The sequence below is a fragment of the Mauremys reevesii genome, linkage group 15 (assembly GCF_016161935.1).
Source record: "Mauremys reevesii isolate NIE-2019 linkage group 15, ASM1616193v1, whole genome shotgun sequence".
Taxonomy (NCBI): Eukaryota; Metazoa; Chordata; order Testudines; family Geoemydidae; genus Mauremys; species Mauremys reevesii.
The window spans coordinates 22,121,610-22,148,798 of NC_052637.1; the positions used below are offsets into that span (position 1 = coordinate 22,121,610).

General features: G+C 46.6%; 1 protein-coding gene across 5 annotated transcripts in view; it reads left to right on the forward strand.

The window, feature by feature from the left end:
• Positions 1-27,189, forward strand: part of NDEL1 (nudE neurodevelopment protein 1 like 1) — a 43,605-nt gene that overhangs the window by 7,765 nt on the left and 8,651 nt on the right. For 2 of the 5 annotated variants that reach the window (XM_039501196.1, XM_039501200.1), the window contains 8 exons: positions 10,742-10,839; positions 12,125-12,278; positions 13,705-13,853; positions 15,183-15,319; positions 17,954-18,127; positions 19,030-19,121; positions 21,751-21,902; positions 23,901-24,032. In XM_039501196.1, coding sequence (XP_039357130.1) covers positions 10,742-10,839; positions 12,125-12,278; positions 13,705-13,853; positions 15,183-15,319; positions 17,954-18,127; positions 19,030-19,121; positions 21,751-21,902; positions 23,901-23,997 — 1,053 coding nt within the window. In that variant the 3' untranslated portion in view covers positions 23,998-24,032. Of the gene's footprint in view, positions 1-10,741; positions 10,840-12,124; positions 12,279-13,704; positions 13,854-15,182; positions 15,320-17,953; positions 18,128-19,029; positions 19,122-21,750; positions 21,903-23,900; positions 24,033-25,241; positions 25,277-27,189 lie in introns of those variants that run through there. The other 3 variants (XM_039501197.1, XM_039501199.1, XM_039501198.1) reach the window with 3 other exon arrangements.

The following is a 27,189-nucleotide window of genomic DNA, read 5'->3' on the forward strand; positions in this document are numbered from 1 at the left end:
TGATGATTCCAATTGCCTTTGGCTCTTCCTTCCACTTAAGAGCCTAGATGCTCATAGAAGCCGTTGGAGACAATGAAAGCCAACAACATGTGATCTCTCAGCACTCTGCAGATTCCCAGGGTTCCCCTACGCTGTGGCTGGGAGCATACCTCCCAGCCGGGGTACACAGGCATGCACTGGTTCCAGTTGAGCTAGCATGCTAAAAATAGAAGCGTTGATGCTATGGCACAGGCAGTGGCATGGGCTAGCCATCTGAGTTCGGCGCCAGGGGCTTGCGTGGGCTTGTATTGGGGGTGAGATGAGGGAGGGGTAAGCCTGAGCCGCAACAGCCACACTGCTACTTTTAGACAGACATGCACTGCAGAGCTAGTGCATGTCTGTCTGCCTGGGCAGGGAGGCATCATTCCAGCTGAAGGTTATAGAGACCCAAGGAGCCCACAGGCCAGAGTTTGGGAAACACCAGCATTAGCAGTAATTGTGAGGAAGTGCTGATTAGTGTCTGTTCAGCAAACTCTGCTGACAACAAAGCCAGTTGTAAGAAGCAGATTATTCATCATTCCTGCATGGGCTGCTGTCTCCCTGGGCATTTCTGCAGAAGTGCAGCAATATTTGAATAGTTGCTCTATACAGATTTCGTGTCAACTAGTTGATAGATCAGCCATCTTTTAAATAATTATTTTTTCTTTATTTTGTGGCTCTTCTGGTGGCCATCAAACCTACCTCTTAGCTTACCTGGTGGTTTGATTTGCTGCTTAGTGGTCCTAGTGTGATGTGTGGGTGTCACAAATTGCACCAGATATGCTAGTCAGGAGTAACAGAGCAACACAGGAGGATTTCCTAGGGCTACAGCTTGACTTTCAGGCATCTCTTTCCCTTCTGAGGTGTGGCTAGACAAGTTATCCTGACCTGCCCGTATACCCCAAGAGGGCCTGTTTGGTGGCGGTTAATGGGAATTTTCAATTCCAAATGAAATTGACAAGCTAATCAGGTCATGGGAGGTGGAGAGAACTGTGCTGGGAGTGTGACAGCTAAACACAGAAAAGAGCTGATTAAACTTGAAAATCTGCAGCTGGGAGTTCTCAATTTGCTTGGGAAACTTGGCTGCATTTGGACTGGGGAATGGTTTGTGGGACACCGTAAAGGAGTCTCAGTCCAGGAGCAGCTTGCTGCCAGGGCCACTGGTTTGTTGGATTGGGGTGTAACTAGTAGGCAGGAATTGTACTGGGACAAAAAGGGATCAGAAAGGGATTGTTGTTTTCAGTGTTTGGTGCATTGATGATGTACTGTGGCTACGCACGCAGACGTTCTGAACTGATAGTACTAATTAACCACACCCATCATATCATTGGCTCAGTCGTAATTAAGCAGTATATTCCTGGAGCTAACACACGTCAGGTCTGCCATCTATATAAGCCTCTGCCATGGTTTGAGCCTTGGCTATAACAAAAGCCTTTTCTTTGCTGCTAAAAAAGGTGTGGTTTTTTACCTTGGGGTTTTACCATGCATGAGCTGTCCCGAGATAAAAACACAGGGAAGACGAGGTGCTTTAGTTTTCCCGTGAGGTAAACTTGATGAAGTCTTGCACTATATCTCCGCCTGGGTTAACCTTGGTGAGTTTACCTCGTAGCTTGCTGTGCTGGTAGAGCTGGACTGGTATACTACGCTGGCAAAGCAAGCCTAATCATAACTAATCACTTTAGCCGACATAGCTTATTCTACCACGCCTGAGTGAAATAAGCTATTCAGGACTGGCAAAAGGACACCCCTGACCAATATGCCAGCAGAAATACGTAGTGTAGACCTGGCATTGGTGTAGTTTTAAGAAGGCCTGTGTGTATCATGTAGACCAGTGACATATACCGTACTGGAGGTTCTGGGAAGGCAGTGCATAAACTTCCCCTATTTTCATTCCCCAGCATTACTAAGCTCCATTGGTTGTGTATTTGGAGTCTTCTGTCTGCTTAGTGTTGGAAACCATGCCAGCTCAATCTAATCTCTGTGACTCCACAGTAAACAGTTCGATATTGGCTGCATGGCAAACTGTGTTCTCCTCTCTCCAGTCGTTTTGCAGCATCCCTTTCCCAAGCTCCAAGTGCCGGATTAAGTGCCCAGTCAGGAAGTGGAAACAAACCACTTCTTATTAGGGAAGCAGAGGGAGAGCAGCATTGTTACCACCAACTGGAGCCCTGGGTTGGCTCAACAGATTGACACTAACCCCCTTGGCTTCTTCAGAGACGGTTTTCCAGAGAGATGGACAGAAACTAGCAGGGAGGAGTGTATCTTTTTATAGCCTCTGTCTCTGTGCTGGGACGTGTGCTCCCCCACACCCCAGCCTGGCTGTTTGAATGAGTCTGGCCCTCAAGGATTCCAAGGATGTGGCTCTAGTTTGTTCTCAAAGGTCTATACTTTTGTGAGGTGTCTGTTTCCTATGCCTGCAGGTTTGATTCCTGAGTGATCCTTTTATCTTTCTCTTTGAAGGTGCTTTGGCACGTGCCATTTGGGAGCTGGCAAAGGTAGATTCTATGCCGTGCTTCACTTAGCTTGAGATTCTGTTATCGTGAAACATGAACGCCTGGAAAGGATGAATCGTTAAGTCCCTTATCACGCATCAAGTTACAATTGCTAATGCAGCATGCCTTGGCAATTGTACCTTGATGTGTGATAAGAGACTTCTTGCATCAGCTCGCTCCTAGCTGGTTTCAGATACGTAATGTCTGGGCTTATATTCTTGTGCTGCCAAGGCTGCAAGTTCCATGTGCCACAACTAGATACCAGATTTTACAGTTGTTTGGTTTGTCACAGACTGGCACCTCCCTCACTGGGAGGCTCCAGGGAGATGCATCGGGCTAGGAGACCATGGCTTCCACTGTGCTTCATTTGGATAGCTTAAAGGCTTTTATATTGTGATCTTTTCCAGGCTGGATTTAGTTAGGTTCTGCAGACTGCCTGGCCCAAACTTAAAGAGCAGGATTGGATAGCATTGGTGGAGAAAGGGCCATTATGTTTATGCAGCAGCTTTGGGACGGTGATGTCCTTTCTGTTAGAGCCCATATGCTGCTGTTGTAAGAGGCATAAGATATCTATTGTGGTTCACCAGAGAATATTAAGTGCAAAAATAGTATTTCAGTAAAGGATATAGGTGCACTTACTAAAGCGACAGTGGAAGAGGGCAGCCTTCCAATCTTTGTATGAAAATGCTTCCAGCTCCCATTTCAAGACAAAAAAAGCAATAATAAATCAACCAAAGAAATGTAATCTGTATCTCAAATGGTTTAATAACTAACTAACTAACAAAAAAAAAAATCAATGTGGATGTGTTAGCTCTTGCCAGCGTTCACTTCCTGGTCATGTCCTGAGAACTATGATAGGGAAGCAATCAAGAATCCAACAGGCTAAAGTTAGTTATTGCACAGGCTATAGTTAGTATTCCTGCCTGTGACCACAGCAGGTACTGCCAGTACAAGAAAGTAAAGAATGGGAAGGATGAGAGCCCTTTTTACCAGTGTCTGTGGAAGCGGCAGATGGCCTGATTCATGACTCAGAAAGCACTAGCTTTCTGAACTGGAGAGCATCAGAAAGGAATGCAGGAAGGGAATGACTCTCTAGCAACATCCTGGGATCTCTGGGAAATCTAAGTTTCAGGAGGGATCAGGAATCTGGCAGCCAGAATGGGTGATGATGTGGTGTTTGTTTATCCCAAAGGCCCTTTGCTTCTTGCCATGTGTTATCGTGGTCAAATATGCATCTGATCCATCAGGGTACCAGCTGGCAATAGGGACACGTTAAAGAGTGGGGGAACAAGCCAAGCGTCCTTTGACAGATTTTGACAGAGAAGGGAAGTCTGTCGTCGCCCTGGATGGTAGCGTTGGTTAATTAGTCAGGCTGCTCTCCAGGATGTCTAGGGAGACCTGGATAAGAGAAGGCCATGTCTTTTAGGCTATGGTGGCAGAGCTTAGCCATGCCGACTATTTACCTATGGGATTCAGGTGGGTTTGTACTTGGCACGGCTAAGCCATGCCTCCTGTGTGTGACTGCAGCTACGCTGCTATTTATGGTTGCACAGGCTCAGTGAGAACTACTGGGAGTGTGTATACACAAGCTGGAAAGCACATCCTTAGGACACAGTGAGATGTAGCCTTGCTTTGCCTCTCCTCTGTGTTTCATTTTCTGGCTTTTGGAATAATTTGATGGATAGAAGTGGTGGGTGGGAGGGAAGCCAGTGAGATTCTAGTATGGAGGTAGCCTAGGAGAAGCTATTTAACACGTACAGAAATGACCTGTTTCATGGGTATTAAATACACTGGTTAGTTTTATTTTCCACATGAAATGATAATCTGGCTTTAGATGGGAGGATAAGGAGTGGTTCAAGTCAGGGAGGCTACAGGAATGACAGATGTTGCATGCATCCTCACCTTGGCTGAGTCATGCCTGCATCTGACAGATACTTGGGGGGTCTGACTTTCTCACATACTGTGGCCACATTTGTGTAGCGTATCCTGCCAGGGAAGCATCACTGACTTGAATTGACATGTGAGGGTGGATTCTGTGCTCCCAGAAAGTTGGCATTGCATTCTAAACCCCGTGTTGTGTTCCATGCTCAGTGTTGTTTCAGGTTGATATTCAGTCCGAGCAGCACTGGGTCACACGAGAGAGGGCTAGGGAAGAGGTTTAAAGGTACTCTGATATGCAGCGAGCTGTGCTGTTCTGTTGGCTTAGTTGAAGAGCAGCTTCACAGGGATTCATTTTATGAGTGCTGTCACACACCGACCATTAGGAGACAGTATTCCCAGGCTCTTTGCTGCACCAAACCTGTTCACTCAGGTGAACAGTGGGTTCACCGTTTGACTCTGAAATATTGTAAGTTTTATGTCCTATTACGAAACATCTCAGAGGCAGGGGGCCAATTGGTCCCATGCAAAGAGAAGTGTCTTCAGATAACTTCTACACACAGGCCATGAGCTGGTAGGTTTTAACATGGTCACAACTGTTATAAACTAGCACAGTTGCCTCAGTCTGAGATTCCCTCCTACTAGCTGTTCAGTCCTGGTTTACTTGTATAATAAGGGCTTGGAAGGAACTAGCACATTTTCAAAATGGTACTTGATTTAGAAATATTTTCAGTTGTGGAGTTTTGGCCAGTTGTTTGGGTTCTCCCAGGGGCAGCCAATGAATGCTGAGCTGTGGTGATGCTCTGTGTATTCATACAGTGAATCCTGCTTTGATGTCCCAGCTCCAAATTATCCTCTGTGGGGAAAAGCCCTGGGAGAAGCCAGTGCATTGTCTCAGCTGTACTCTGAAAACCTCAGTGTTACGTGTTATAAAGGCTTGGCACTGCAAATGCTCCATGTGCAAAACTCCTGTTGAAGTCCATGAGTAAGGGCTTGCCATAGTGGGCTCTGAACTCCCCTATGGAACTGCTAAGGCCAGGAATTAACCATAGATAGAGCAGAGCATTGATTGTTTGTTAGCTTAAGTTATCATGATTGTACTGGCATATATATGCCTTACAACAAACTAGCCGCCTCTTATTATTTATGTGTATCATGGTAGTGCCTATAAGACACTGTACAGATACATAGTAAGATCGTCCTTGCTTTGAAAATCGTACACTCTAAATAGACAAGAAAAAGGGTGGGAGAGGCGAAGGGACTGGCCCAAGGTCACACAGCAGCAGGTCAGTGACAGAGCTAGGACTAGAAACCAGGTTTTCTAACTTTCAATCTCTGCGGAACTATCCTGCTATTTGTAGGTGGTAGGTTTTTTTGTTTTTATTTAAAACAATAGTAATAGTAATAGTTAAATGTCAAATGAAGGAAGGCACAAGTTATGCCTAACTTATGAAAATAGATTCTCTGTTGAAATGTAGAGTCAATAAAAGCCACCTACAAGCCAGCCCCAGGAGTTATACATTGTAGTTAGGTTTCTGTAGGGGCTGAACCAGATCTACCTCGTTGGAATATAAGTGAAGTTCCCCAAGCTTTTCAGCTTCTTTTCGTGCCATCTGGAATTGGGAAAAATTGATAGTTAACAAATGACAGTTCTTAGGCATTTCAAAAGCCTTATAAGCAACCCTAAAAATGCAGAGCTTTTTAAAACTTTCCCTATCACTCTGCGTCCTCCCAAATGTCGGGAAGCTGCTGAGATGGTGGTGTGCCAACCACAGCAGCCTCTGAAACAAACAATAATCATTATAATACTTGGCAGTGGTGAGCAGTTCACTTCTGGGTGAAATTCAGGAATGAACCCAAGAAAGATCTCTTCAGTGGGCTCAGAATAGCCTTCCTACCACTGAGCCCCAATACAGCCTGGGGACGAAGAACACCCTGTATCAGACCCACCGCCAGACGTCATGGGTCTAGGTTAGTTTCTTCTCTGAGCCTTCCCACCCAAGGGTCCTGCATGGGATTATAGGTTGAGTCAGCCTCCCATCATGCCCTGAAGCAAGTTTATCCCAGATACTGTGGTCTCTCTAGATAATAAGGTAGCTTGACCGTGCTGCTTATGCCTCTGAAGGCTGGGGTATCCTGAGGCAGGGGAAGGAGGGTGTGTGTGTGTAAGTACACGTGTCATACAGTAAAATGGTGAAGACTTTTCGTGAGAAGAAAGAATCCACCCTGCCTCCACCCACAGCACAATCTACAAAGCCATAAAAGCTTCAAGGTCTCTGCTAGCCTCTCTCATGTGTTCCATTCCCGACCCCTGCAATTGGCAGGGATGACTCAGGTGTTTGTTCCCAAGGGTGTAGCTCATTTGAATGGGCAGGGAGTCGTCTTTGGATGGAGGTACTTCTATAAAATGATGTAAGATGCCTCATCCAAGGTCTCCACCGTTTCCAAACTGGAATCTCCTGGCATGTCACTTGCTGACTGTTCAGTAGATTAACTACTTTGGAGCTGCAGAGAGGCTGAGCGTTGTGCATCTGGGAAGGAAAGTGTTTGCTCTCGATCTCAAGCATGTCATGTGTGCCAAGCTGCAGCGATGGGTTCCCTAGAGGAACAGGTCAGAACGTATGCTCGGTTCTGTTAACAAACATGGTTCACGGATGAGGTTTTGAGCAGAGTTGGACTGAATTCACGTAGGTTGCACTTATGTGGCCTTAATGACGTTGAGTCAAGGGGACTGCGGGTGTATAAGTGAGGCCATTGCATGGAAGCTTAACCTTTGTACCTTCACCATGATAAATTGCCTTGGTAAGAGGTATAACAGATATAACCAGTGCAAGGAAATGTACTGTAGAACTGGGACATATTCCCTAACGTTTATTTTCGCAGATTTAAAAATAGCTGTGAAAATAAATTCACAGCCAGTGTTTTCTGCTGAGAACTCCTGTGCTGCTACGGCCTAGGAACAGGCTGCTGCTCCAGAGCTGTCTAGTACTCATGAAGTGTGTTCACACTGCTCTGCCTAGCCAAAGGCAACTACCGCAGCTCCCCTCCCCCCTGCCAAAATGAATATTCAACTAGCGCTGTCCTGTGAAAATTAACAGGCTGCTGCTGCTGCTATGATGCTGATAGGAATTTTAGTGAAGCTCCATGGGATCCATGTGTAAACTCATCCTCAGTTCGTTGAAATGTGGACAACAAAACGCTACTTAGACTGGAAGCTTTTTTGGGGGTTGAACCCGTGTTTTTGGTCTGTGTCAGTCTGGCACCTAGCACTGGGACCTTGGTCCATGACAAGGGCTCCTGAGTGCTACCGCAAAGCAGATAAATAGTGATAAACTCACGATTCTAAAACAAGGTGCATCTGAAGTGACTCTAGGGGCAGGGGGAGAGGAGTTTTTGAGGTGCTTAATGCCCCTTGGATGAATTTGGTCTCTTGACCTGAATTGTAGCAGCTGTAGGTTGAGCTGGAGAGATACAGTGGCAGCTTTCCTCTGCATTATTTATGGATTAAGTACTGCTGTCTTAAGGTGCTCGTGGCTTTTTTCCCCTTTATTGAATGCAGTGCAGTTGTGGTGTTCCACATTTACTGAGCATGGCCAGGCCTCTAAAATGTGGGTCACAGAGATGTCAATTTGGCGAGTCTAGGCCTGGAGGGATGGAAATGGGCATTGATGCTTGTTAGAGCCCCAAATGACAAGCTGAGTATGGCTGATTGAGCTGACAAGAGCAGCGTGCTATGAGGATTGTTTAAAGCAGGGGTACTCACAACAGTTTTTTTCGGTGGCCTCAGAGTGGGGCCACCATCACTTGCTGGTGGCCGCTCCGATAATTTTTCCTAAAATACTTAATTAACTTTAGGAAAAACACATAAATATCCACATAGACACACTCAAATCATTGTAATTTATTGATGTAGGATTTTTTTTCCAGACTCAATAATGAAAATAATGTATAATTGTCTCTATTCTTTACTGGACCTAAACAGAATAGAAACACAAATAAGGTGCTTTGTACGTCCTTGTCTTTTGCATTTTTTTTGGTTGCTTTTTTTTTTTCCCCTTTCAAGATGTGCTAGTTACTAAGTCTGCTGTGGAAAGTGATGTTAACAAACACACAAATATCACTTTTCACAGCAGACTTACTCAGCCCCGGCAAGCCCTGCATGGGGAGGTGAATATGGAAGCAGTGGGGGCCTGGGGCACTGGGGGGGGGGGGGAGGGGGGTGACCTTGGGGCCAGAGCCCGCCACCGTATGGCCAGGGAATGGAGCCTGAAGCCCCGTGGCTGGAGCCTGCCACCCACCACCCCAGAGCTGAAGCCTGACCCCATCAGCCCTGGGAAGGTGGGGAACCCACTGCCTGCCTGCTCCTCCGGCTTTTGTGTCTCCAGACGTAGGCAGGGCCCAACCACTACTGGTGGCTCTGGGGGAGGGGGCCGCTGCTTTAACCCCCCGCCCCCCATCACTGCCCAGGAGGCTGTGGCTCAAGAAAAGTCCCTGGTGGCTGCATGCAGCCATGATGGCTGCATTTGAGAAACACTGGTTTAAAGTGTCTGCCCTGAAGGTGAGGGAGAAGCCAGCCCATTCCTACCCTCCTTCATGGGATTTAACAATGAAATCTGGGTCACAGGGCTTGAGTAATGGGCCAGATGCTAGTATAAAAGATGGGGCTTTCCTCAGAGGGAGTTCAGAGACAGCATCTTGGTAAGAAGCCCAGTGCAGCATGCTTGTTAAGGGTCGGGGAACAATTTCCATTGGGGCCTGCTGGTGGGTTCTTCCACTACATCTTTCACATCAGCCGAGCAAGAGGGATCTGATAAGTGTGGCGCCCAAGCCTCCCCCCACTGTGAAACAAACGTCCCTCTGTTACTCATCCCTTTTCCCAGCAGCAGAATAAAAATTACAAGATGCGTCACTTTCGCTGCTTCTGCTCTTAGCTGAACAACTGTGAAACTGACCAGAATCTAGCCACTAAGGCCTGGTCAACACATAAAATTTATGTCCTCCTAGTTGTGTTTCTTGGGCGTGAAAAATTCACAACCTTGGGGGAGACAGTTAAGCTGACCTCAGCCCCAGTGTAGACACCACTAGGTTGATGGAAGAATTCTTCTGTCGACTTAGCTACCCCCTTTCGAGGGAGTGGATTTACTATGTGATGGAAAAATCCCTTCCGTCGCTGTAGTAAGTGTCTGCATTACAAATGCTACAGCGGCACAGCTCGTAATGTAGACATACCCAGAGCTGCTCAGAGCAGTACTCCTCCTCGCTGTTGTAGTGAATTCAGGGGGACAGAGATGGATTGTCTATGTCTTTGTGCTCTTGAGCAGCTCTGTGGTACAAGGTGCACAGATCTAACCGTAACTAGCGCCATGTAATAAAGAGGTAGATGCTGCTGCCCAGAACCAGACTTCAGTGAAACTGAAGAGTCTGATAAATTTCTCTGTGCTATTGCCAGATAGTTTCCATTAAGAAGTGCATTGTTCATGCCCTGCTGAGTCAATTTCCAGCATAACCTTAGAGCTAACTTTCCTCCACCAATACAGGCTGGTCCAGATGCCCTGGCAAGGGGAGCTTTACCCTCTGAATGTCTTTAGACTAAAAACACTGTTCCAGGATGGGCAGTTTAATCATAGGACAGACTCTAGCCCTTTCTACGTGTTTCTCATTTGATTTGGAAGGACTGAGTGAGTGAAATTAATTTGGTAACGTCTTCTGTTACCTGAAAAATGTAAACCAGATCAAAACCAAATAGAACTCAAATTAGTGAAAGAAAAATAAATGGACTTTCCTTCCTGTATGGTTGGGCTGTCAGTCCTTAAAGGGGACAAGTCTTTTTGCTAAGTGTGTGACTCTCATTAGCCTGATTGGGAATTATACTCTGCATCAAGGAGAGTGTTACCAACTCTAGACACAATACCTGTCCTTTTAAAAACACTTATTTTAAGTGGATTAATATTAAAATTTGATGACTGCTAATTTTAAAACCAAGCCTTGTGGAAAGAGGTCCTAGATAAGTGTGTGAAGCTACTAATCCTTCAGAGCTAGGTTCAAAATATGACTAGAGTTTCTTCAGTTTCTGGTCTCCATGTGTTCAGATCACAAACCATCACAAAACTATCCTATGAGCTGGAATAGCAGGCAGGTTGATGGCTGGTGCTGGCCTGTCTGCACCGTGCCTGTCCATTCTCAGGGATTACTGGTGTCTGTTTCATGAACGCTGAATTCACTTGCAGTTCTCGGCAAGGCATAAAAACTCAAGAAAGGCCACAGTGATGGGGTCTCTCCAGTATTTAGTGGCAATCCCAGGGATGTCCCGTTTGTCTTTGTCCTTAGCTTATTCCTGTGTTTGCCTTTTGCAGGTTTCATTGATCATGGACTGTGAAGAAATCCCAGATTTTTCGAGTCCAAAAGAAGAAACTGCTTACTGGAAAGAGCTTTCCTTGAAGTATAAACAAAGGTATCATTTTGGATTCCTAGACCAGTGCTTACTGTTAGTTCTATCAGAACATAGCTAATCAACCTGCCTCTCTATGGGGGTTATGCTTTGATAGGTGTCAGGTGTGTCCAAATGAATTTCTTCGTTTTCATCTTTAGACATGCCAAGTCAATCAGTAAGAGCCCACCGCTGGAAGCAGAGCATCTTCTGCATGGGCAGAACTTGAGAGCTCCAGGATGTGGTTTGCAGCCTCCTAGGGCAGATTGTATGAATTTTTTGGCTACCATTGGCATTAGCAGGGCTGGCTTTGCGGATTAGTATCTAAAACCCTGGAGCAATACTCTGCTTGATTCTGTGTTTCGGGGACCTCTGCCTGCTTTCCTCTGGAGTGTTGTCTTTCTGTTCTGCGATACTGTCGTGGATTGCGCAGGTGCAGCAAACAAAACTTCCTGCAGTCCCAATATGCACATCAGAGCCTAGGATGCTAATAAATTCATGTTGCTTCCAGACCACTGAATGTGTCAGACTGGCGAAAGAAACGCAGAACTGGCGTATTTCACAGGGAGCATCTGAAGGGACCTGGCGTCTCCTGAGCTGTTCTTGAATGTCAGACAAAATTCAGGGCCTTGAGGGGTTAAGGAAAGCTTTGATTTCTGTACCCTTATTATTCACTTTCCTATAAACTTTGCTGCTTGCTGAGACCTGAGCTGTTAAGCAGAGGGCAGATACAGACATGTCAGTGACCTGAATACAGTGGGTAGTGGCTACTTTTAGCTCTTGAATACCTTGCAGTGGTGTGTGCTGGCTCCCTGCCTAAGTGGTTAATAATCTTAACGTTCTAGAAAAGAGTTGGGGTTTAATGTTACTTTGGTGTGACTGTATGGTATAGCAGTATTGTTAGACTACATTGTCGTATGTTTTTCAACCCAAACCAGGTTAAAAATTCCATGGCTAATACCAGACCTGCCCATGAAATGATTTAACAGATGCTAGCTGTGAAAGTTAATGAATAGAGAATTTTTGACAAACTCCTAGTCATCTTATTAATGACCTTGGGGCATGGAATTGTATTTAAACCTGTTTTTAATACAGCAGTTTGTGCGTTGCACAGCAATGAATTTCCTTTCCTAGCAGACCTTCATGTAACTCTTACCTTACCACAGTTCCCTTCTTCTCTTTAAAGAGATGCTGTTTATGAGTCCTGTAATGTGCTGGAGATTCTTCCTGGGTTTATCTTTAGACAAGATCAGTGGGTTTGTAACTTGACAAGCTAAACCTATGACTGATACGAATCCTCTGCTTACAGTTTCCAGGAAGCACGTGAAGAACTGGCTGAATTCCAGGAGGGAAGCAGAGAATTGGAAGCTGAGTTGGAGGCCCAGCTAGTGCAGGCTGAACAGAGGAATAGAGACTTGCAAGCAGATAACCAAAGACTGAAATATGAAGTGGAAACATTAAAGGTATGGCAGTGTCTGTAATGGAATCGCCTGTTCTTGCAGGTAGTCAAAAGTGTGATCTTAAATTATCATTCAAAATCTGTCTGGTCTGTATAGGTTTTTTGGTAATTTAGTATATGTGTCCAGAATATAAAGGGAGGACACCAGTCATATGTCTGAAATCCAGTTTTGAGTGTGACATATTCCTGATGGGTATTTACCAGCCACCTTAGATGTCAGGTAAATTCGTGGAGGAATTTGCTATGTTTCTTGGCCATGTCATAAGAGGGACAGGACTCGGATCCTTTGCTTCTGAGCTTGATCTTGAGTTTTGCCTGAGTAAGGGCAGCAGATTTGGGTTTTCCAAGACTTTGCCAGTTGGTGGATTTGTTGTTACTACAGCAAGTTAACGTAGCCATGCGATGGACACACTACAGATCTGCTTGGTTAGGCCATTGAATCATCTCGTTCATCATTTCAGCAGTAGGATTGTGCAGCTAATTCTTGTGAATCAGTGTATTTTTGCCCAGGATGTCTTTCGTTTTGTGAGACTTGTAAGGCAGTTGAAGACCTTTGACTTGTGCTTGTCCTTCAGCAGAGATTTTGATAGTGTTCTGTAGCATGTTCAGGTAGATAATAGACTATTCTGATTTAATGCATCTGGGCTGATCTGTTCTCACCCTGCCCTGGGATCTTGGAGAGCACCATGGTTTGATCCTGCTCTTGGAAACTTGATTGGGGGCAGGAGATGGGAATGTAGCTGGAAAGCATTGCGTTCTGAGCCAGGGCAAATGTGCTCTGTGGGATCCCTGGTTATCTTATCCAGTCCCTGTTATAGCCGTGAAACCTACATGGTCTTGAGGAGGCCAGTAGCTTCTTCAGGAAAGTCTCTAGCTGCCTCCTCAGAGTTGTGGACATTCTTAACCAACCAGACTGTCAGCCTCCACCTTCCAGTTTTTCCAGGTGAAGGTGTTGGAGTGAACTTCCCCGTGAAGTCAAGACACAGATTCCAGTGGCTCTTACTTTTGCTCAGCGGTGGGATTTCAGGCCAATTCTTGTTGTAGCATGATGGTTGTCTGGAGTGTGGGAAACATGCAGTCAGAATCCTCTTGAGCAGTTGTATTGCTTTCTGGCCACCTGTAGGCCTCCCGGACCTGCCATTACAGACTATTGGGAATGGAGGTTGATGGGTGTCTTTGGGAGAATAACTAGCTATTTGGTGACTGGATCCCTGCTGTGCACAGTGTTGGCTTTCTTTATTTCAGGGTGTGCAGGGCTTATGCTTAGTAAATATCCATGTTAATAATGGCGTTTCTATATGCTACCACCAACAAACCCACACGAGCTGACTGATTCTGGTGTGTTACTTTGTTCCCTCTTGTTTGGCTCTGGCTTGCCTCAGAAGGTTCTATATTAGCATCATTAATCTTGCTTCCCCTCTTATTTCCAGGAGAAACTTGAACACCAATATGCACAAAGTTACAAGCAAGTGTCGGTGTTGGAAGATGACCTGAGTCAGACACGGGCCATTAAAGACCAGCTACACAAATATGTGAGGGAGCTGGAACAGGCCAACGACGACTTGGAGCGCGCTAAGAGGTGAAGGCTACAAACCGATTGTCTTGCTAGATCTTCCTCATGTCATTTAGCTTCACAGCTCTTGACTACCGCTAATGGATGTAACTTTCCATAAGGAGAGACACTAGATATTGTTGCTCGCATGCAGTTAAAGCCGTATTGAGGCTCCAGCCCAGTCAGATATCCAAGGCAGTTAGCCTCACTCACTCATTAACCCTGCAGTACAGCAAGAACCTAGAATCGGAGAGTTTAAGGCAGGAAGGGATCACCAGATCATCTAGTCTGACCTCCTGCATATCACAGGCTACTAAACCCCACCTGGTTACCCCGGTATTGGGCCCAGTAACCTGGATTGTTGGAGAATTCTAAAGTGTTCTACTTCATGCAAATCAAGTGAGACACAAGAGCAGTCATTTCCACTCTAGTTTACGGATTCCTGAAAGATGAGAGCAGAGCATAAAAGCAAGCCTAGCCAGCATGCCAGGTTTGACATCAGCAGCTAGGTGACTCTTGCAGCATGTGTGTGAACCTTCCAGGACAAAGCCTGTTTCCGATAAGAAGCTAATACCTTATGCAGTCCCTTGTAAATAAAACAAGCCTAGGGAGTCTCTTCTTCCCTTACCCAATAAGCATTGTGGCTGGCTGCAGGGAATGACTGTATACTGGCTAAGAAGTGCATAAAACTAGCAAGAGTGCTGCTAGCAATGCCCTGTTTGGAAAGTAACAAGCAGATCCTGCCTCTGTTTAACTGAATGGGAATGTTGCCATTGAGTTCAGCAGTAGCAGTATTAGGTCTCTGGCTATCTGGCATGGCAGACCCAGGGCTGAGGCCCTGATTTAGCAAGATACTTGAGTACATGGCTAACTTTTTAAACATGTGAGTTGTCCCATTGAAGTCAGTGGAATGGCTTGCATGTTGTGTTAGTCATATGCTTAAGTACTTGGGGCTTGAGTTAATATTCCAGTCCCACACTTGTCTTGGCTCGCTGAGTTGTCAGCTGCTTGGTGCATGGAGGTGGTAGCACCTTGCAAGTCCTCTGGGGTTGATGCAGAGTGCTGCATTGACTGGCTCTGGTCGCTGAGCAGAAGGGAGAGAGAGTGGAGATCAGTGCTTGGTGAGCTCTTACACAGCTGTGGTTTTTTTACATCGTTTGAAGTCCAGCTGCTAGAGTTCTGTCCTGTCCAGCCCACACACCTCACTTCTGTGGCACTTAATGGTCTTTTCCAGGAAGCACTGGCAGAGCTGTAAAGTTTTGGACTTTGCTTACCTTTTCCTTTTGTTGTTATGCTTTCCAATGTGCTTTATGTCAGCTGATCTGAAGAGCCTAATCTTTTGGATTTTGTTTCTAGGGCAACAATAGTTTCATTGGAAGACTTTGAACAAAGGCTGAACCAGGCTATTGAGAGAAATGCGTTTTTAGAAAGTGAGCTGGATGACAAGGAATCGTTGCTAGTTTCTGTACAGAGGTTAAAGGATGAAGCGAGAGGTACAGCTTGATTGATTAATTCTTTGGTTTAGAACATGGGTGGCTGCATAATAGAGATGTATTCTGACTACAGCTCATGTTTGTACAACACCTAAAACGATGGACCCAAGCTGCTTGTGCAATGTTAATCTTCAATAATAATAATAATTTCTACACAGTTAAGGGGAGTAAAAAAATCTCATCTGGTGAGTGGGAGAAAATACCATCAAATCCATTCAGGATTTTTTAAATATATGAGTGCTGCAGGAGGATTCAAATTCCAAATGAAAACTGAGTTAAGCACAGATCTGTGTGTCAAATGCTTCCATTAACCAGGCTCTGTGTATGTTGTTGGGGAGATTTGAGGATGGGATTAGACATGGAAATAAATGCTAACTAACCTTGTGAAATTCTCCACTGTCCTCTGTAATCCTCTTGGGAGTTGCCTGGTTTATGGAAGATATCCCAGAAAGGATTGCAGTGAGACTTGTGGGATTAGTGATGTTACATTCTGAGACATCTTCAGTAAACCAGGAATTCCCAAAAGGATTTCACCAAGAAGAAGTGAGGGAAGAATATCAAAAGGCTGGTTGAAATGAGTTTCTCTGATAAATGGCATCCCAAAGCCTGGTTAGTAGGGTCACTCAGTTCACAAATCTATGCTCACCATCACTCATGTCTTATTGATACAAACATGGAGTTGTCTCTGACAGCAAAGACAAAAAGGAAGACCAAATGTTGTTGTCTAACAAAACATACAAATCACAACTTACGGTAAGAACAGTAATAATGAAACTCCTGGCAAATCTTCAGGAACATCTGAATGATCAACATTAATTACCCAGTTGCAAAACGGGACGAACAAAGTGTTCAACTTCTTTAAAATAGAAGAAGGAAAAACAAGCAAACAAACAAAACCATATTATTTTCTGGCCAGCAGTCAGATACATTAGCTGTTTAAAAAATTGCTGCTCTCACACTCAAATACAAAACTTCTGACTCTTCAAACTCTTCTACCTGTATCTGGGCAGGTTTTCATTTTTGCTTTGCAGTTTGCCTTTGAAAACACCTCTAAAAGCGCCTGGCATTTTAAAAACTCTAATGTGCAACACATTTTGTTTTGGCTTTTTCTGACAGTCCACTTGAGAAATCAATGGCCTGTGAAAAATCTAATTGGTTTGCCTAAAATAAAAAATGGAAAACTAAGTTCACACTTTATTTAAAAATGACACCCTCCCATTTATTATTTATTATTAATTTGCATTATCATAGCGTCTAAAGCCTCTTGCTGATTTTGGTGCCTCATTGTGCCAGGCACTAGCCATATGTACAACAAGAGACTAAAATCTAAAGAGATAAGATAGAAAACAGGCGGTAGAGGAAAAAGATGCACAGAAAGGGGAGGTGTCACACAAAAGGTCACTGGAAGAGTTGGGAAAAGACCCAGGTCTCCTGACTCCCTGTCCACTGGATTACGCTGCCTTTCCAATGCCCAGACGGTCTCAGTTTCTTAACAGCCCTTTTGCTTGGTGTCTGGGGGTTTAGTGGGCAAACCAAGGGGTTTTGCCCTCTTGGCAAGATCATTCAGGGAGTTAGATGCCCAACTGCTTTCTCCACCCACCTCCCTTTTAATTAACGCCTATTATACGTTTTTAGTTTGATACTAGAAGTGTAGGGCATAGAAGCACATCCAGGGACATTCAGCCCTGGTTGTTAAAAGAACAGTAAGGCTGCGAGACAAGTCACATAAAGGGTGAGACAAACATGCTGTCTGTCATGCAATATCTAGGCCGCAACGGAGGCCACTTAGGTGAAACCATATCCAGGCCACCTAGGTGGCACCACATTTTCTGCATGGGAATTTCTGGAGGTCCAGTGAAGAATGGCCTTTGTGAGTTTCCTCGCTTGCATTTATCTTTGCTGTCACTGTTAGGTCACGGGTGGAGCTGTTGGCCAGAAGCACCTTTGTGTTTGAAGCGATGACTCTCTCCAGCTCTGACAGAGTTGTCCATGCCTTTGTGACCTCCCAAGAGGTTATTGTAATGCACTCTACACTGGACCACCCGATGACTACACACAATTGCAGCTGGGGCCGAACACAGGAGTCTGTTTACTCAGCTGTGCTGGCTCTGAGGAGCATATTCCATTGATGCGGTGAAGACTCTGCTGGCTACCTGTTCACTGCCAGTTGCAATGGGAGGGTTGATTTTGAGCTATAACACCCTATGCAGTTTGGCTCCTACCTGCGAGAGGGGCCACCTCTCCCCTGCAATGTCACAGCAGTTGATCAGCTGGTTGGCTCTTGCTTAGGGTGTCCTTAGGGTTTCTAGAGTTGAATGGCTGGAGGGCATTTTCAGCGGCAGCCTTATGGCTGAAGAATCTGCTTCCCCTCTTGTCTGAAGGGCCAGTATCTGTTGACCTTCAGGGCACAGTGCAAAGCCCAGCTGTTTGCTCAGGCTCTTAGATGAGAAGCTGATGGTGAAGTACATTTGTTTGGTGAGGGTTGAGTCTCCATTTAGCGTGGCCTTGGGGAGCCCATGTTGGATTGTGTTAAGAATGCCATGTACGTGCCCCCAGGGATGACCGCAGTGCTGTATTTTTAACCATGAAGCCATAAATATGAAATGTTTGTGTTTTTCTTTTTCCAACCTCCAGACTTACGGCAAGAGTTAGCTGTCCGAGAAAGACAACAGGAGGTCGTCAGGAAGTCTGCTCCTAGTTCTCCGACTCTAGACTGTGAAAAGATGGATTCTGCTGTTCAGGCATCTCTCTCTTTGCCAGCCACGCCTGTTGGAAAAGGATCAGAGAATAGCTTTCCTTCCCCAAAAGGTGAGCAGTGCAGCGGGGCGGTTGTGTGGGAACACGGAACTGTGCTGACAAACAGCACTCCCACCAGCTCGGTTCCACTGTGGCACTCTTGGGTAAACTTAGGAACCTATAGGCACCAAGTGCTCTGCAGCAAGTTGTGCCTAAAAGCTGCATCTCTTTCAGCCTGCCAGAAATTCTGTGACAGCTTCACATAAATTCAGGAGTAGAGTTTTGAATTAATATGGAAGTGACTCAGCTCTGCCTTTGGGTTTAATTTGATATTGCGTTTAATTTTCTTTACCCTGCCTTTGAGTATTCAGTATGCTGCAGATTTTTGCACTGACAATGAAAAAGAGGGTGGTCGAGGTTTGGGTATCGAGGGGAGACAGTCGGAGATAGTAGGCTAAGCAATCACTGGATCTTTCTGCTAAAATGACCACCAGAGAAATAGGTCACAACGCTGATAATTTAAACTAGGTCTCTGAGTGACTGTGTGATGAGATGCAGCGGTCAATGCACACCTCTGAGCGCCTGTTCCCATTGCAGGTTCTGGGAGACAGCACGGCACTGGTTTACTCTCATTTCACGTGTGGCAGGCTGTTCGCAATGATAAGGGCTAATAACATAATTTAAAAACATAAAAAAGAAGTTGATTCCACAGCACAGCTCTGTGGCAGGGGATGCATTGTGCAGCCAGCTCCGCAGCTGGGGAATGCACAAGCCCTTGTTATAGGCAGAGTGCAGTGAAAGCAGACAGCTGGTATAAATTAAGCTGGTTACCCCACAGTGTGTGTAATATAGGGGGCTAGCAGCATGGGGAGCCGTGGTGGGGTGGAATTTTAGATTTCCCCTTTCATGCAGAAGTTAGTTTATTGAATGTGTTATTCAGCAGCCCATATAATGAAGTGCTTTTATATTTTCAGCTATACCAAATGGGTTTGGTACCAGCCCCCTAACTCCTTCTGCTAGAATATCGGCACTGAACATTGTGGGGGATCTCCTACGGAAAGTCGGGGTAAGTGCCTTGTCCTATAGGACCCACGTTTTTGCTGTGATCGACCCGAGCTTTAGGACTGTTTGTTGCCAGTTGCAGTCATGTCAGACGTGCCTAAAAGGGATTGTGGGGCCATGCCTCTGCACAGCTCCACTTTAGCCTTCGAGGGATCTCTCACATCGTGCTCTGGGAGTGCTGCACGTGTGACAGGGGGGCCTTCAATCAGACAGTCGCAGGTGTAAACAAGGGATTGGGATTCCAAGTACTACCTTGGGGTGCTGGGGTTGGCGTGTGGGCATCCAGCTGTGGGACGGGGCACCCTAAACGGATTGGTTCCATTTGAATATTGAGCCCACAGGATCACACCAGCTCCCTCTCAAGGGTCTGTAGGTCTCATGCCTAGGCACAGTGCAGATTGACCTTCCCTAGTGTGGCGGGTGTAGTGTGCATTCCAGCTGTCTGAGCCGCTGCCCCTCTCTCCCCAACCCCCTGCAGCTGTTTTAAAAAACCAAAATAACCAGGGAGCCCTTAGATAAGAGAATGACAAAGTGCAGAGCAGTTTCTGATCAGACTCATTTCTCAGAGTTAAAGGTAAAGGTAATAATTGGAGATTGGTATATCTCCTAGAACTGGAAGGGACCTCAAACAGTCATCAAGTCCAGCCCCCTGCCTTCACTAGCAGGACCAATTTTTGCCCCAGATCCTTAAGTGGCCTTCTCAAGGATTGAACTCACCACACTGGGTTTAGCAGGCCAATGCTCAAACCACTGAGCTACCCCTATGTGAGGCTGGTGAACAGGCAATAGAATAAGCCAAGAGAGAGCCAAATATTCCCCACGGTGCAGTTGGTAGGGAAGTGAAATGTTTGAGCTATTAAATGGATTACAACTATAAGTGGAGGAGAAATGCTTTAAACATCGGCTGGTTAGGGCACCGGGCTCACCAGTATAATGAGGACATGGCTGTACCTGCTTTGAGTCGTGAAAAACTTGTTTGTTTGCTTGTGCCTCAGTGCACAGTGTCAGGACACGGTTGTGTCTAAGTTTAGAACCTAGCCCTTGGGGCTGATTTTCATCCATGTCTGTTGCTTAATCTGCTGTGAATACTGTTAGCCACAATCAGGGAAAGCGTTTTAGCAAAGGTAAAATTAAAAATCCAGTTGTTGCCTGTGAGCTTCTGGCTAGTTAGGGCAGGCAGGAGTAAGAATCCATGTGGGTTGTAGAGGAGTTTATTTGCAATCGATGAGCTTCCTGATTATTCTGAGAGGGCTGGAGTCCAAGAGTAAGCAGACATCTTTTCCAGCCCACTCTTAAAAACCCAGCCCAACCACTGTGTAAAGTCCCAACTCACCCCTGTCTTTATGAATAGTAAGAAAAAGATTGGCTCAGAACTTCTTCTTGGGCTTGGCTTCTTCTAAGGGTTCCTCCTTCGGGACTGCTCAGCCTACACTCTAGATCCCCTCTGTCCCACCGAGAGCCCCTTCACTTCCCTTACATCTGGGTGGGTAATGAGTCACTTGCCTCAGTGAACCAGCAGAGCCCACCTAACCCTTAGCATGAGAAGTAGGGTCTTGTCCTGTGCTGAATGCACCCTAAAGTGAGGTTAGCTGGGGCTCGCAGCGCCTTAGCTCTTTTTGGTGTTACTGCTCCCCTGTCTGTTTATTGGCTCTGGTTAAAAACCCAGATTCCCCCAGTATGGCACTCCCCGGTAAGGCTGGCCTGCTGTGCGGTGCTGGCTATTGTCTTTGCTTCTAGGTTGTCACAGTGTCGATACATCTGTTCATCTGCTCCTGTACTCTTGCCATCCCTGCCTTTGAGCTACGTAAGCAGGACTAGAAAATCTGACCAGACCCGTTAGCCAGAGGCTGATAGGGAAGAGCAGTGGCTCGGGCAGTATACTAGTGAGAAGCACAGCTTAACTTCCCACACGGGCACACAGCTCCTGGGGAGGGGCTGGTGCTGGGATTTCTATCAGAGAGCTGCTCTTGAATCCTGCTTAAGGGAGCCCTCTGTCCCATCAGCTGCCGGTTGAACCACACCCAGGCCCACTCAAGCGACAGGGTAAGGTGCATTTTCTGCTGTGTGGGTGGGTCTCTCCACTCCTTCTGACAACCCTTGTCCTCTACAGTGAATAGCTCCAGTATCTGCCTTCACTGTTGCTCTGTTTTCCCCAGCAGCAGCAGCATGAAATTAATCTGATTGTTGTCAGTTTCACAGCTGCCTATAGGGTTCTGAAGAGCAGTGGTGAAAGCCAGGGGAGCCTGGCCCGCTGCTTGGGGAAGCTGGGAACAGCATTGGGCCAGGGTGCTGCCTGCAGGTTCAGGAAGATGCTGCTGTAGCAGTTTACATTTGGAGACCGATTTTCAAGAGCTGAGCATCCAGCAGCTCCTGTTGAGAATGGGCCCGCAAAATGGGAGCTGATCTCTTCTGAAAATCTTCCCCCTCAAATGTGGATGCTGAGCACATTGGAGAACTTGGCCCAGCGCTCCCGTTCTGAAGCTTTTCTTTGCAGCCAGGACTGCTAAAAGCATTAGCTTTGTTACAGTGAAGCTTAGCTTGTGCTGAAGTTCAGCACATTGGCCAGTGGCCATTTCAAGTCATGTAGTGGAGAAGAGCTCTTTGTTCTAACAGCTGTGCTCTTCCTTCCACAGGCCTTAGAATCCAAATTAGCTGCTTGCCGAAATTTTGCAAAGGACCAGGCTTCACGGAAATCCTACATTTCAGGCAACGTTAACAGCAGCCTGATGAGCAGCAACGGCACAAAGTTCTCTCATTCAGGGCATACGTCTTTCTTTGACAAAGGGTGAGTTGGGATTGACGGGTTTTGGCTTTCAGGGTCACTTTTTAAACAGGCAGATCTTTTCTCCACTCACTTTTAGCCCAGTAGAGCATTTGTCTTCTAGATAAAACGTAATGTGGGTTAGAGCCCTGCGGGAACAGTGGCAGCCAAGGTTACAGTGCTGACCCCTACTAAGCAAAGAGAAAAAACAGCTCTACTGCTTAAACCCTTCTCTTGGCTGGTGGATGTTACTGTTTCTCCCACTGCCTAGTTTCCTGGCCTGCTGCGTCCCATGGTGATTCCAAGCCCAGGCAGCAAAACAACGATGCTAGTGAGTTGGAACGCGAGCGTAAAAAGAATGTCAAGTGATTAGTGTTGGAATTGCCATAGTTACCACGTTGCTCCTTTCGGGGGGGAACGTGTTCTCTGCAAGCTTGGAGATTTTCCTCAGGCAGAGTGGCCTAGTGCAGGCAGCAGACTCCCACCTGGGTGGGGCACGGCTTGCTTTGATTTCCTCTTCCTGGGGGAAAACGAAAACGGCATTAGCCCCTTCGAGCCAGCTGAGTCTGGGCTCCAGCCATCAAGTTGTGCTGTGTTGCACACCAGCTCCTGGGGCCCGAATCCTTCTATTCCTTGTTCATGCAAAATTCCTTTGACCTTCATGCAGTCAGGCCTGAAGTCAGAGCTTCCCCTTTGTGATGTCGAGGAGCAAACACTGGAGGAGCACCAGGGAGGGTTTCCCCACTGTATCTGCCACTGACTCCTGCACTGGGGTGCCAGGCAGAAGTAGAAGCAGCTGTGTGGCAGAGAGCATTTCCCCTGTGTTTGTGAAGTGCTGTGCACCTGTGGTGCACGCCGGCAGCGCTAGAATAATCATCACTGGTCACAGTATTAATACTCTCTTCAGTGCTACAGTTTTCCACATGCTCTTTAGCGCTAATATTACAGACCAAGGGGTTTGTGTTCCTCTTTAACCTGCAATAGTAAATTCCTCTTAGAGTGTTAAACTGACTGTTAAAATTCTAGAGTGCCACTGTAAACGCTGACATTTCAGTCTTTGCAACCTCTGCTCAGCTGCACAGTGTTGCTGTATGGCCGGCAGAGTAGGCCACATCCTGGAAACTACCATGTGAAATCTTTAGCCAGAACCTGGTTGCAAAAAATAAAAAATAAAGAATTAATTCAGTGTTGTGCAAATCATAGAGCCTTCCACTTGGTTTGCATGTTGCGGGCCTACTGATTAGCAGCACAACACCACAGTGCTACTCATGCTTGCAATTCATAGCCTAGATTCCAGGGGCAAACTCTTAAGAAAGCTGATGGGGAAGGATTATGCTTAAGATCCCAGCATTGCTACTCTGCGTTGTGATGTGACAAGTAAGCTGGTTGCTGTGTGGGGAGGGGTGTCACTGTTAATTATCCAGATTATCATTGCACTGCCTAAGTGGGTTGGTTGTCTTCAGTTAGGAGCAGGTTGTCTCTGAGGAAAGTTTAAAAATCCAGCATGTAAATAATGGACGCCTAAGGAGGTTAGCAGCATCACAGAGTGAATGTAATTGACAGATGAACGTGCATGCAGGATGGCGGCTTCTACACAGCCCTGACCTTCTCCTCCTCCTTCCCCCTCTCTGTGCCACATACCTCGCCTCCCATGAGATTCGTACCCTGGCATCCCACTCTTCACACTTGCTCCCTCCCTCTCCTGCGCTCCTCCCTTGAAATGGGTGTGTGTTGGAAGCTTGGGGCAGCGTCTGTGCTCCATCCACATCTCTGCTACTGCTGTGTCGATCCTGTGTATTTTGTCTACGCATTTAAGCCACAAAGTACTGTGAAATGAATGAGGTCAGCCCTGTTGTGCCTATACACTGCAGCCCAAGATTAATCTCTAGCCACGTCACTGTCCCTCCAGCGGTGTGCAGCACCCGCTAGGGCTTTGCCCATGGCTTGCTGTGGTAGCTAGGCACAAAGGGCTGAGCTGAGGCATGCCCTCTCTTCTCCCCTCTTCTCCTCCTTTCTCTCCAGCCCCTGTACTCTTCTCCCTGCCCCCAACTGTCGTTGGAGCCTGAAACAGCCTCGTGTGCCCGTAGACCCGATCCAATCTGCTGCTGCTGCCTTATGAACAGCCTATTGTTGGGTGGTGGGATTGTGACAGAGGTAACTCAGCCAATCATTATAGTACCGTTTCCTTTGCAAATTGCCGTTCTGTTGGTTACAGTGTTTGACAAGTCCTTCATCTCTCCTTGGCAAGCGGAGCTGTGCAGGCATCTATAGAACGGGGTGGGAGGGACCCTCGGCCTGGCCAGCTCCGAGCTTTAGGAACAATGCAATCAGTGGTATCATGCAGGAGATGCGCAGGAGCAGCTGGGCTTGTGGTCTAAGATCAGGAGAGCTAAGAAGGTTCCTAATGCATCAAGATTTTAAAAGCTCCAGCAGAGCATTAGCCCACGTGCCGGTGTAAGATTAGTTCCCTGCAGAATGTTGTTCCTTCACAAATGCAGTGTTCCTGTCCAGACCCCAGGGGTCGCAGAACAGTCTGGGTAACTGCAGCTGAATGCTTCTCTTTTCTTCCTTTTAATGCCTCTGAACCGGGGAGTACAGCTGGGGAGCCTGTTCGTTTGAGAAACCTGGGTTCAAATCCACTTTGGGAAACAATTGACCACAACAGTGATCAGCTTTGCTATAGAGGCCTGAGAATAGCAGGATTGAGGCCCTGGCAAAATTGTGTGGGCAAAGCTTTGCCCAGTGCCTGCCTGGGGTACACCTGGCATTAACTCACTGTTAACCCCCACTGCTAAACTCACCGCATTAGCTGACATTTTACATCCCCACTTTAGCCCACAACAATGGAAAAAAACCATCTCTTTAGCCATAAACTGGGATTTCAATTGGAAAAGCCCTCCCAGCCCAACCTTAACTAGATCACTGCCACTGCTGTCTACAGAGATACTCTACCCTGGTGGGGATAGTGCACGGGGATGAGAATAGTGTTGGCGTTCAGGAACGCTCCATAGTCCATCTTTATCAGAATGTCCCCCAGGAAAAGAGATCCAAGTCTCCGGAGTCTGCTGCGTTCCAGGGAACTCTAATGCCAGGTGAGTGGCGTAAGGCACAGATTACTTGTGTTCAGGTTACTCGGCTGGTTAGTTGAGGGGAACAGGTGGAATTTGGGATGTAGGCTGTCATAGAAGTAGGTCCATTAAGCTGTCTCTTGCCGAGTAGGTTAGCAGTGTTTGTTCACGGATGTTTAGCTGAGTTCTGGTTGGGTTTAACTCCGTTGTGTTTCCCACGTTTCTACCCTCCAGGTGCTGTCTGAGAATTTCCCTTGTACTGTTTACATAAACTGTTTCCATTTTCCTCCATCAGGCGTGAAAAGGTCATATTCCCCACATTGTTCATGGGTAATTGGATTCATTTGGAGTGATGAGCTGCATGCACTGCATGCTTGGAGCTGGAGAATAACCAGTAGTCAGTTCTACTCACTGCACGGGGCTAGCTCTTCTTAGATTTATGATCTAATAGTCCATTAGTGAAACCTTAAGGCCACAGTTTTTGTCTGATCACAATCTCTCTCCCATCATTACATCAGACGAAGTGTCCTGGTATCATGTGACCTTTTTCAGACTCAAGAATGAGAAATTGGGAATTGAATGCAGCTTGTGCTCTCAATACAGTCAGAGATGCATGCCTTTGACTGAACCGCACACACTGGTTTTGCTTTATACTGGCCTGCATTATATCACTGCAGATAAAACGTCCTGCTCCTCTAGTGTCCTTCATCTGAGGATCACCAAGCACCTTTTCAAATTTCAGCTCATTAAACTTTACAACACCTTGTGATGCAGATAAGTCTTATCCCTGTTTTATGGATGGAGAAACTGAGGCCCAGAGGTGAAGTGACTTGCCCAAGTCATGAGTAAGTGGCAGAGCCAAGAATAGAACCCTGCCAGCTCCCTGGCTCTGTAACCCTCCCGGGCTCCTTCCTAGGTGTGTGTGTGAGACCTTGACGGGGTGGAGGGGCTTGTCTTCCCATAACTGAGTTCTGTGCTACTCAGTGGGTCTCCCAAGCCAGGCAGGTCAAACCAGGGGCCAGACTAAGAAGCAATCCACTGGTCCTCCAGCTTGTGGAGTGGGGGTTGGGGATAAGGTTAACACCCTTCTCCTGTAAAAATCCAGTTGTGAAGAAAGTCTCAAAGAAGCCCTGAAAACACACAAATGATCACAGGGTTAAAGGGACCTGATCTCCAGCTGTTGTTGCTAGTCCCTGTTGCCGCTCCCCCAGTGTCTGCCAATGTTGCGCTGTTCAGCATTTGCTGCACAGCAGACTCCGAATCTGCACCTTTTGCAGAAATATCTGGAACAAAGTTAAGGCCGTTGGTGTCAGCTTAGCAAAGGGGCTTTCCAGCATCACACGTTCCTTGGTCAGCGAAAGCCACTGAGCAATGGCTGGGGAGTCTCTGAGGCTCCTTAGGGCTGTTGCAGTTGTAGGCTCTGAGATGGGAACAGGATGTCCTGGGAATAGTGGCTATCCCCGGGCAAAGCCAATCACTCTCCGCAGGGCTAGCATGTCTACAGAGACCATCTGGATGTTTATATGGAGGCTTCAGTCAGATTGTCCGTCTGTTTTTGAAGGCTCTTGAGCATCCCCTTGGGAAGGATGTCAGGGAAAATGGTCGATTCCTTTTGATTGAGTCTTAATCTGGCGCAACATGCAGACCCTAAACTGGCTGCATGGATGGACTTGGGGGTTAAGAGGTGGGTCAGGAGCTTGGAGATCTGGGCTCTATTCCTGGCTGGGCCACAGATTCATTTGTGCCCTTGGTCAAGTCACTTAACCCTTATGCCTGTTTGTCCATCTGGTCTAGCTCCCAAGGGTTGTGAGGGTTAATTTGCTATATTTGTAGAGCACTGAGAGATCAACCCCACCCCCCAAATTAAGGTGCTGTGTAAATGTAAAATATTGCTTAAAATGCAAATTAACCAGTGAGGAAATACGTGATAGGATAGGAGAGAAGTTGCCAAATCAGTGGAAGAAATGAATAGCCTAAGATCCTGAATCCGTTCCTGTTACCTCAGTCTCTCCGAGATCACTAGGGCCTAGCTTTCCAAAAGGGACGAGGGATTCTGGGTACTGACAGGAGCCTGACTTTCAGCCACCGCCCTCAGACAGTACATCTGCACAGCAAAGTTCCCAACCTGGGTGGACAGACTTGTGCTGGCAGAGTCTGCATGAGTGTGCTAGAAATAGCAGTGTGGGTGCTGAGGCTTGGGCTGGTCACCTGAGCTCAGACCCAAGGGGATGGGTGGCCACCCC